Genomic DNA, 12,109 nt, shown 5'->3' with positions numbered 1-12,109 from the left:
AAACACTACAAAATCTATCACAACCATTTATTCCCGAACAAACACTCCTTTGAGATGCATGTCTGACATAATAATACTCAAGCCACAGTTCTTCACTGGCAACTCACCTGATGTTCTTGACTAAGTGCACTGTGTAGTGTGGAATGGAAATGAGCATTACCTAATCTCAACCACAGTTCGAAGCACTATTCTCTCTCAATTGTGTAGGTGTGTATCCACGCGGTAACTGAAATGCTCCAGTGCACCATAGCCTTTGTTGTTGCGCAGCTGGAATTTTCTTTAATATATGTTAATATAACTTTGAAATTATGCTTATATAATCTCAAAATCTATGTTATTATAGCTGTGAAATAACCTGTAATTATGTTAATGAATGTAATCCATAAATTTTCTAAATAATAAACACACCACAACCTTACTTTGAAACATTTTAGGAGGTTCAACGTATTTACATTGTCACTGTTTCAAGTTACAACACCTTTACAAATCGCAACAATAAACACAGAACGGAAGTCAGTAGTTCATTGTTAATAAACTGAACGCTGATGATGTCAACAAAAAATAACATTTAAAATGCAGCAGTTTTCAGGCCATGTAAAAATTTGCAGCTCAGAGCAACGAGCGGTCTGCGCAACTGTAAAAAAAAAAGTTGATGCGAGAGAATATTGGTTCTAAACCTGGACCTAAAGCTGAGAGGTTAAATTGACAAACCTAATCAATGCATAGTGACCCAAGCTAGCAACAGCATGAAGAAAAAAAATCAGCACCATAGTTAAGGTGTTCAGAAGGAATTAAATCCTTTTCCAGTTTACCCATTGCTGTCAATATACACAGCAGACAGTCTCTATATACACCAGATTTACCCAGAAAGATGTGTGATCATAGCATGGTCATCCACTAGCTGAAAAGGCGGCTCAGCTTAGTTTCAGAAGGTCAACCGGTCTACAGCATTGCAGTTGGTGTGTTAGCACTATTTTCTCTGAAGGATATACTACCTGACTCATTGTTAGTTACATCAGTGCTCAGCTTGAATAAAGTCAAAAGTAAATTTACTATAAAAGTACTATTGTGTGTGTCTGTGTGTGAGTGTTTGCGCATCTGTGTGCGTGCCTGTGTTGCACTATCTTGAGATTCATTTTGTTGGGGGCTTTCACAGCAAGTACAAAGATATACAATAGATTTTATGAAAAACTATAAACAAAGACCGACAAGCAACTAATGTGCAACGGGGGTAAACTGTGCAAATAAAAAATACAAATAATACTGAGAACACGAGTTGTAGAGTCCTATAGGTTGTGGAATCAGTTCAGAGCAGGAGTGAATGAAATTATCCACACTGGTTCAGGAGCCTGATGGGTGTAGGGTAATATCTCTTTCCGAACCTGGTGGTGCGGACCCCAAGGCTTCTGTAGTTCCTGTCCAATATCAGTAGCAAGAAGAGAGCATGGCCTGGATGTTGCGAGTCTTTAATGACGGATCCTGCTTTTGTGCGGCAGCACTCCATGTAAATTTTCTCCACGGTGGGAAAAGTTTTGCCTGTGATGGACTGGGCTGTATCCTCCACTTTTTATAGCATTTCTCATTCAGGGGCATTGATGCTTTCTTACCAGGAAACACCAATGCATCCAGTTAGGATACTCTCCACTGTGCATCTATAGAAGTTTGTCAAAGTTATGGTCACATGCCAAATCTACGTAGAAGCCAGAGGGAGCTGACTGGAAAACAGGGAATGTTGAGATGCTGTCATGCCTTCTTTGTGATGGCACTTACGTGCTCGTCCCAGGACTGAACAGGACTGACCTTGCAGGAGTGCCTCGTAACTTTGTTAACACATTCTGTCTTGACACATCCTTAAAGAGTGGCCAGATTAGGATGTTCTAAAAAAAAACACGCACAAATGCTAAATCCAATAAGGATGGTTTTTACTCAAATAGATTCTCAGAAACTGAAACATCATCCTCCTACGCAGACGACGTGTGTAGATGCTCCAGTATCTATTCAGAAGGAACTTGGGGAAAGGTGGTTGGGAATTTGCAGGCCATGGTGCATTTTGCATTTCTGGGTTTGGAGGCAGTGATGGATGGGCTGAGAAACATCACTTCACACCAATCTGTTGTGCAACACACCAACAAGGGGAATACTAACCTGGAGAGCCTTCTGTAGCAACCGATTGTCATGGACTCCTGTGATCTCCCGTAGCTGGCTGATGATTAAGCAACTGTTCTGGGAGAGAAAAGAAGAGAAAGTAATGTGAGACAGTGTAATCAGACCTGCTCTAGTGCTCTGCAGGTGTTGACCCATGTAGCTTCCAAAGCCAATGAAATGGATGAGTGGTTGATCATTGTAAGGCATAACACACAAATGGTCATAGTCTCAAGACTGCCAACAGAAACTCACACAAAATGCTGAAGGATCTGAGCAGGCCGAAACCCTTCATAAGGACTCATGCAGTGACCTCTCATTTGACAAGTCCTGATGAAGGGTCTCAGCCTGAGATGTCAACTGTTTATTCCTCTCCATAGATGCTGCATAGTTCCACCAGAATTGTGTGTGTGTGTGTGTTACTCTGGATTTCCAGCATCTGTAGAATCTCGAGTCTATGATGTTCAACCAGAAACTATTAGCAATCAGTTTTCACTGAAGTTTCAGCACTTGAAGGCCACTTAGAACACTGTGCTAGTATACTGAATAACCCTTCGAGTGTTTTCGGTGTTCGACTCTAGACACATTTACTTTTAAATATACTGTTCCAATAATTCTCTTTTTCTCTAACACAACACAACCCCTACAGACTAATTTTCAAGGACTCAAGCTTGTTTGTTTATTTATATTTGCAGTTTGCCCTCTTTTGCAATTGGTTGTTTGTCAGTGTTTATGTGTAGTTTTTCATTGATTCTATTGTACTTCTTTGGTCTACTGTGAACGCCTGCAAGAAAATGAATCTCAGGGTAGAACATAGTGACATATATGTACTTTGATAATAAATTTATTTTGAACTTTGAATTACCCAAACTCCATAAAGGTACAACTAGTAGAGCCACTGCCTCACAAAGCTAGAGGCACAAGTTCAACTTAAACCTGGGTCCTGTCGGTGTGGAGTTTGCACATTCTCCCTGTAACTGTGGGTTTCCTCAGGATGCTCTGGTTTCCTCCCACATTCCAAAAACATACAAACTGGTAGGTTAATTCACACTTGTATATTGCTCCTTGTGTACAGGCGAAGAGTGGAATTCAGAGGGAGCTGACTGGAAAACAGGGAAATAAAAACTGGAATTAAGATGGGGGGGAGACTGATGGGTTTGCATGGACTCAGTCATAGTTATGGTTGCCATGTTGTATCTCTCTATGACTCCACACCTTTATTCAACAAATGAACAAATTTGCATTTTGATAGCAACTTAATCCCTGTGCAGCCTATGAAGTTCTGAAACTTTGGAAGCACAGCAAGTACACTCACAGAAAATACCAAGGTGATAATGAGTAGATAACTCTTCTTGGTTTAAGGAGAAATGCTGATCAAAACCCAGGGATAACTTTCTACACATCCACACAGTGCAGTAGAGTCCATACACCCAGACCAGTGAAAGAGTGTATTTCCAACTGCATCGACCTCCCTCAATACGGAACTGACTGCTAGCCTAAACTCGAAGGTAGTGCCCAGCCAAGAGGGATTGGAACCAGGCATGAGTGCTCCCAGCTCAGGAACAACTGACCAGTGTGATGTGATCAAAATCCATACTTGTGTAACAACTGGGACCATCAACCATTTTTCATGCAACGATTTCTTCAGAAAGACATAATTCATAGTTTAACACAATCAATTCTTTATGAAACTATATCAGATGCTCCAATTAACTCATTTCTATGTATTCAAGTTCCTGTCTGAAGCCAAGGGTGCTGGTGCTGTGTACTGAGTCTGAATTTTACTCCAGAGACAGTGTAAAAATTAATCTTCTTATAGTATATTGCTTTTTCAATGAGGACAGAAACTGCCCCTAGACTTTCCCTCCATTTAAATTATGCTTCTGGGATTTCTTATCTTTCTCCACAGACACCAGCTAAGCCGCTTAAAGGAAATGAAGTTTGTTTCCTCCCTTCTGTTAACAAGGTATATCAAACCACAAAGCAGTTTTTTCTCTTTACCCTGGAAGAAATGCTGTCCCAAATCCTGAGCTAATGTACAGTGAAAACTGATAATCTGTTTAGTAATCTGGCTGACCAAGTCATGTTATTTATACTTCCTTCCTAACTGGGCAGCTAGTTCACACACTCCCCTTCCCACACACCTGACCTCTCAGTTCACACACCCCTTTTGAACTTATCTGATTTACTGGAAAATTTATAATGTTTCTCTTGCGATCGCAAGACCCTGTTGGACATTGATAATGTATGATGCCGCAAGCCAGTTTCCCTTGTTTGGTGGTAAGACAGGTGGCATGAGAGCTGCGTAGCCTCAGTTGTAGCGAGGACCAGGCTTTCCTGCTGCTGCAGTCCAGGTGAGGAAATGCTGAAGGCGGTACAGTGTGGCGTCCATGCTTGGCTAGGGGCTGGCCTCTCCCATTGGTGCTGCCCTCCAGTGTTCGATTGATGGAATGACAGGCAGGATTGCCAGAAACTGTACCACCAATTTGCCAGACATGTCACTCAGGGTCTTAAGACTATTACTGGGGTTCTTTACATGGCTATGTTTTTTTTTGCTTGCTATTTTGAAAGTACTGTGTATGTTTTGCACCTTGGCCCCAGTGGAATGCTGTTTCATTTGGCTGCACTCATGTATGGTTGAAAGAAATGTGCTGGGATATCAAGAGAAATATTATCCAACAGTATGGACAATCTGGAGACACAAGAGACCACAAATGCTGGAATCTGAAGCAACACACAAAACACTGGAGGAACTTGATGGGTCAGGCAGCATCGATGCAAGGAAATGGACAGTTGACGTTTGAGGTCGGGAATGGATAATCTGAGAGTCCAACACCACCAATGTGAATATTGCACAATGTTTTCATGGACAGTTTCCTTAATAAGAGCTTGTTTCCTGTGTTCTCTCATTGTTAAAATAATACCAACAGGACAAAGATATAACCCAGAACTGCAATGTGCCACTCTACATATCATTTCTGTTCACCAATAATAATGCTGGGGGCAACTCAAAATGTAATTTACTCCAATAAATCCTTTCTCAACAATGTAATTATTTGGGAGAAACCCCTTTACCCAATGTGCTTATTATGTGGAAATGCTATCCTGGACAACAGCCGATGGAACACAATAAACGAGAACTGAGGAACCCGAGATAAAGCTGAAGAGACCTAGAAGGAGCTTCTTACAAATTATTTGGGCCATAAGGCCTGCCTCTATACTGTGGCTATGAAGAGGTGTTCAATGGACTTAGATTGTTTTCTACGAAGTGTTGGAGGGTGAGGAAAGACCCAATGGAGTTTCATAAAATTATCAGAGGCAGAGATAGAATAGACAATCGATGTCTTTTTTCCAAGATATGACTCTCAAATACTAGAGAATATAACTTTCAGGTGAGAGGGGGAAAGTTCAAAAAGAGATGTGTGCAGTAATTTTGTTTTGAAAGCTCAAGAGTGCTGGGTGCTTGGAAGGGGTAGAGGAAGAAACTGAAACAAGTGGCATTTAAGTAGTATTTTGACAAGCACATCAGGGAATGAAGGAATATGGATCATGTACAGACAGACATATTTAATAAGGCATCAAAGTTAGCGCTTTAATGCAGTATCACATGGTTGAATACATGACTATAAGGTGTAGGAGCAGAATTAGGCCATTCAGCCCATCTGGTCTGTTCTAACATCCAATCACAGCTGATTTCTTTTCCCTTCCAACCCTATTTTCCTGCCTTCTCCCATAATATTTGACACTCCAATTAACCAAAAATCCATCAATTTCCATTTTAGGGGGAGGGAGGGAACATCGACTCAGACGATGAGAGGCCTGCGTCGGGCATTTTAAATATACCCAATGGTGTAGCTTCCATCAGGCATATAAAGCAGCGAGAGCAACATGGAATAAAATTAATCATTAAAAGACATCAAGACCAAATGCCTTCAACATAGACTAAGAAGCTGCACCCAGCTGAGACCAAGGACAAACTTTGATCCTTGTCTAATTCAGATGTTCCAAGCTATTGTAGTGCACGTGAGCAGTTAGCCTCAGTGTCCAATGAGTAATGGGTTGGGGGGGGGGGGAATATCTTGCATTTCAGCAAACACCTTCATTACAAAGGAGTGAAGGCATTCAGAGAGGAAGGGAAGAAGTTTACAAGGTACTGCTCTGAAGCAAGATGGGTTTCCAAAAAGGTCTCACTTTAAATTTTCAACCATTCAACTATTTAAAGGGCACCTCTACAAATGGGTTAGCATTAAAGAGGGCCCCCAGAGACTGTCAAAACTTAGAAAGTGCCTAAGCATGGGTCATTATTGAAAGAAGAGTCCCAGAGAGATCACAGTATTTAGAGGGAGTCTCAAGGAGTATGTAAGGGAAATAAAGGTTGTGTGGAAGTTTAGAGGGCATGCCTAGAAATATGTCCATATTTAAAAGGGAAGTCATTCAGAATGTATCAATACTTAGTGGGATGATGCAAGGGAAGATGGCACAGTCATTAAGTGCCAATATTTACAAGGTCCCGAGGTGCTAAATGGAATCATTTGCACAGAATAAGTTTGCCAGGTGTGACACATGGAATGCATCACATAGAGACCAACAGAGCAAGGGTTTAACTACATTATCATGGCAGATGGCTATCAAGAACAGGGAGGAAAGGGTTATGTGTGTGTCTGGGGTGGGGTGGGGTGCAAGAAGGGCAGACACTGTATTGGATTACATTGAGGAGAAGCAACATCTTCCCCAGACAACTCCACATCCAAAATTCAACCTAATGAGGCTTTTGTTGAGGATTGTGTACAATATAAAAGGATACCTTTTACTTGTAAATCAACGGCGAAATTCTGGTGATTTATTAAGCATGCCCTTTACAACAGTTAGACACTTCCATGAAAAATTGCTACCAATATACATCAGAGGCTAAGAAAAGCCACAGCAAGGTTTGTTTACTTCTGCTCAGGAGCTAGGCCATGGGGCATCAGACATATATGGAACTAATGCTGACACGGTGCTGGCAAGAGATTTATTTTCAGCAGGATCACGAATACCATCTCTGTTTGTCATTCCACTTCTCACATGACATGTCACAGAACTGTTCAGAACATTTCTTTAGAGGGAAAGCAAAGCCATCAATCTATTTATTTCTTCAGAAAATTATCCCCTCCATGGAGTCCGTTCTCTTTAGGGTTATTGTTCCAGGACCAGTGGCCACCGTAACTCCTGTCAACTGGAAGTTCTTCATGGTCAGGAAAATCAAGGAGCTGTGTTTGATTCTTTGCTCTTGCTCGAGTCCCAAACATGTGCATTTTTTAAAAAATGTGTCGGGGGAAATCACGTGTTCCTGGGTGGAAGAGTGTAGAAGAGTGTTATTACCAAATGATATTTATATTAACGAATCATCTAATGAGCAGGTCCCAATGGGGGGTGGACGATAGGGGTAGAGAGTGACCCTTCAGCTGCAGAATAGTGACTGGAGTAATTATTTTGTTACCTTAAATCACACTGAATCTGTGCTGTTGTTTTAAAAAAAACAAACTCAGTTAACCTCATTCCATAGCTCTTTCCCTTCGAGTGTCTATCCAATTCCATTCTGAAGGCCAAACTATCCAAACTGCAAATATTTCTGGGCACACAGTCCGGCAGGAGATACACAATGGGCCAACCCCACCCCTCAAGGTTTGACTAGATACCCCAATTGCACTGCAAACCCATGGCATACAACACAGTCTGATAATTGAGCCAGATGCTAAACCATCAAGACTCCCAAACAATTACATGCCGGATTAGAGCCTTACTGTAGCTTTTTGGGCTTCTTCTGAGGAACCGACATTCCTAATCTGCCTTATATGCATTTCCTGCCAGAACAATTTTCTGCATTGTATAGTAAGGAACCCAACTGAGGCTAGTTAGGTACAGACAACGTGGATGGGCCAAACTAGCTCTACCTACACCCGTTGAATAAAATAGCCATCCAGGTTCTTAAAATTAGATCACACTACTTGTCTGAACTTCAGGACTAATGGCCTAAAAGCATTAGGAATTTGCTGTTCCCTTCACACAAAAAAAAACGAACATTTTTATATACAGGTAAAATTGAGGTACTACACAGATGACTGAAATAGCACATGCTATACGATGGCTGTGAAAGCAGGCAAACCAGCCTGTATAAAATTCTGCACGTTATCGGAAGTCATCATATTCGGTATTTTCCATTGCAACACAATAACAGATAACATATGAGAAAATACATTCCTAGCCTACTATAAATAACGTAAGGAATAAGGCCACTAGCCCGTTCCCTGGTGTGATCACTCAATTTGGAAACACTGCACATCTCTGATTGAATGTGTTTGCAGCTGTGACATGCAGTGACTATTTAAGAAATGCTTTACATGCACGTTAAAGTTGCTGGGTAAGGTTTTATAATTAACAAGTGACAGAGTGTCCCCTCAACATGAAAACAGACTTAAAAGCCCCACCTGCCTTTTCAGATGATTTTTTAAGATCTCATAACAATCGAAAATACAGGAATTAATGCTAAGCTCATGACTTACACATCGCAATGTCTAATACCACTTCCAGAAGCAACAGCCAGCATTATATCTGACTGACATTGCACAGAAGCGGTATAATTACAACCACTTTTATAAAACTACTTAGTATTCTTATGTGATAATGCGCCACATAAATAGTAAGGTTCTTTTTGATTTTTGATTTCAACCATTCTCTGGAGATAGATGGCATTGGGATTGTAAGGAACTTGCAAATGTAAATTCTATCCAGCTGCGATATTAATTAAAATACCTTTTATTTCCCCACATCATACTCTACAGAAGTGCTCTAATCATGTAAACGAATATTAGGAATGATGAAAGGTTGTCTTTCATACTCACACTTTCTGCAATACCTTCAAGTTAGACATTTTTTTTCAAAAATATTTAAGTAATTTTCCTTACATATTGGAGGCTGACCTGTTAGATACTATTATGAGTATGAATCCTTTGATTAAGGGTTCTATTGGAAGAATTTATAATTTATTATTAAAATGGGATGAGCGTCCTTTATCTAAGATTAAACAGGATTGGGAAAAGGAACTCAATTTGACTTTTATGACGGAGGATTGGATGCGGATTTTGAAGTTGGTTAACTCTTCTTCAATTTGTGCTAGCTATTCATTGATTCAACTTAAAATTGTACATCATTATCATTTGATGAAGGAGAGAATTTTTAAAATCTTTTCTAATGTTGATAGTCATTGTGATAGATGTAAAACTGAGATAGCTACACTGACACATATGTTTTGGTCTTGTTCTATGTTAGAACAGTTCTGGAAGTCGGTTTTTTCAACAATTTCTAAAGCACTTAAAATTAATCTACAACCTAATAAATTAACTGTGCTTTTTGGAATAATTCCTCAAAATATTCATGGTATTTCTGTGTCTGACCAACATGTTATTGCATTTGTTACACTGATAGCTAGGAGGGCCATTTTGTTGAAGTGGAAGGATACATCAGCTCCCACTTTATCACAATGGTTCTCTCAAGTGATTCTATGTCTTAGTTTGGAGAAAATTAGAAGTTAAACTTTTGAACCTTTATTTGATTTTGAGAGAAGATGGGGCTCATTTGCTTGTTATTATCATTTGAGCTAATTGATAGATTTTTTCCACGATTTAATTGTAATTTTATAGTATATTTTCTTTTCTTGCTGGCGGTTTGATGTTTATCTTTAGAAGCTTTTTGTATGACACATGGCTCCGGGCTTGTACACCTAATGGTTTCTCTTTTTTCTCACTTTTCTGCTTAGTAGGTTTTTTTTGTTATCACAAAATTTTTTTTTCAATCTTTAAGATAATGCCTTTGAGACATTGTAAGTGTTGTTACTTCAATGTACTCATGTTATTTTTCTCTGTATAATATAACTAAAAAGATTTGAAAAGAAAGAAAGGTTGAGTATAGATTATCAAAGAGCATGTTAAGGATGTAGAACGGCAGTGGCAGTGGGATCTTGTATTTCTGAATCACAGCATACAAAAGTCCTCTGATTATAGTAAACACGAGATTCTGCAGTTGCTGAAAATCCAGAACAACACACACAAGTTGCTGGAGGAACTCAGCAAGTCAGGCAGTATCTATTGAAATGAATAAACAGTCCAGGTTTCAGGCCAAGATGCTTCATCAGGACGGAAAAGGAAATAAGAAGAGGCCAGAATACGTTTTTGGGGGGGGGGGGGGAGTGGTGGAGAGGAGTACAAATTACCCATGATAGATGAAACCAGGTGAGGGGGGAGGTGGGTGGGGGAGGGGTATATGAAGTAAGAAGCCAGGAGGTGATAGGTGGAAGCAGTGAAGGGCTGAAGAAGGAATTTGATAGGAGAGGACCTCACCTGGTTTCACCTGCCCCTCCCCCCCACCTTATTCTGACTTCTTTCTCCTTCCTTTCCAAGCCTGATGAAGGGTCTCGGCCTGAAACATCCACTGTTTATTCCTCTCCATAGAGGAGACCTGACTTCCTCCAGCATTTTGTGTGTTCTCCTCGGATTATAATCATTGATTCCCATCCAAGTTAGCTGTGCATAAATTCACAGTTTTCATTTTAAAAGATATTAAATTGCCTGGAAAGTGTCAAAGTTTCCCAATGGTCATTAAAGATGTTACGGTAAAAATAAGACCTTGATTTAGGACACTATCTGAAGAGCAGTTCATTTTCCCACCTGTATCCCACATCAGTGGTTGTAAATCCAGAAATTCTAAGAGGTGTACAGCATGGAAATTTTGACCCGATAAATCCCACTTCCCTGCAAACTCTTTCTTGGCAGATGCTTATCCAGCTCCCCCTTCAATGGAACAATTGGATCTGCCCTGACTACAGTCTCAGCAATGCATTTGACATGTCTGATTTAAAGACAAAGATGAAAGATTAGCTTTATTTGTCACATGTGCATTAAGGCATACAAGGAAATGTATCATTTTGCATCAAGGATCAACAGTTCAAGGATCGTGCTGGGGGCAGCCCACAGATGTCACCATGCTTCTGGCACCAACATAGAAACATAGAAAATAGGTGCAGGAGTAGGCTATTCGGCCCTTCGAGCCTGCACCACCATTTATTATGATCATGGCTGATCATCCAACTCAGAACCCTGCACCAGCCTTCCCTCCATACCCCCTGACCCCCGTAGCCACAAGGGCCATATCTAACTCCCTCTTAAATATAGCCAATGAACTGGCCTCAACTGTTTCCTGTGGCAGAGAATTCCACAGATTCACCACTCTCTGTGTGAAGAATTTTTTCCTCATCTCGGTCCTAAAACGCTTCCCCTTTATCCTCAAACTGTGACCCCTCGTTCTGGACTTCCCCAACATCGGGAACAATCTTCCTGCATCTAGCCTGTCCAATCCCTTTAGGATTTTATACGTTTCAATCAGATCCCCCCCTCAATCTTCTAAATTCCAACGAGTACAAGCCCAGTTCATCTAGTCTTTCTTCATATGAAAGTCCTGCCATCCCAGGAATCAATCTGGTGAACCTTCTTTGTACTCCCTCTATGGCAAGGATGTCTTTCCTCAGATTAGGGGTCCAAAACTGCACACAATACTCCAGGTGTGGTCTCACCAAGGCCTTGTACAACTGCAGTAGTACCTCCCTGCTCCTGTACTCGAATCCTCTCGCTATAAATGCCAGCATACCATTCACCTTTTTCACCGCCTGCTGTACCTGCATGCCCACTTTCAATGACTGGTGTATAATGACGCCCAGGTCTCGTTGCACCTCCCCTTTTCCTAATCGGCCACCATTCAGATAATAATCTGTTTTCCTATTTTTGCCACCACAGTGGATAACTTCACATTTATCCACATTAAATTGAATCTGCCATGAATTTGCCCACTCACCCAACCTATCCAAGTCACCCTGCATCCTCTTAGCATCCTCCTCACAGCTAACACTGCTGCCCAGCTTCGTGTCATCCGCAAACTT

The 12,109-nt window shown here is 40.8% G+C and overlaps 1 protein-coding gene across 5 annotated transcripts in view; it reads right to left on the bottom strand.

The window, feature by feature from the left end:
* usp28 (ubiquitin specific peptidase 28) overlaps positions 1-12,109 on the bottom strand; it is a 122,445-nt gene that overhangs the window by 78,261 nt on the left and 32,075 nt on the right. For all 5 annotated transcript variants that reach the window (XM_063038308.1, XM_063038311.1, XM_063038309.1 and 2 more), the window contains exon 2: positions 2,146-2,223. In XM_063038308.1, the coding sequence (XP_062894378.1) occupies positions 2,146-2,223 (78 nt within the window). The remainder of the gene's footprint in view (positions 1-2,145; positions 2,224-12,109) is intronic.

The sequence above is a fragment of the Mobula hypostoma genome, chromosome X2, assembly GCF_963921235.1.
Source record: "Mobula hypostoma chromosome X2, sMobHyp1.1, whole genome shotgun sequence".
Taxonomy (NCBI): Eukaryota; Metazoa; Chordata; class Chondrichthyes; order Myliobatiformes; family Myliobatidae; genus Mobula; species Mobula hypostoma.
This window is presented reverse-complemented; position numbering and strand designations above follow the sequence as displayed.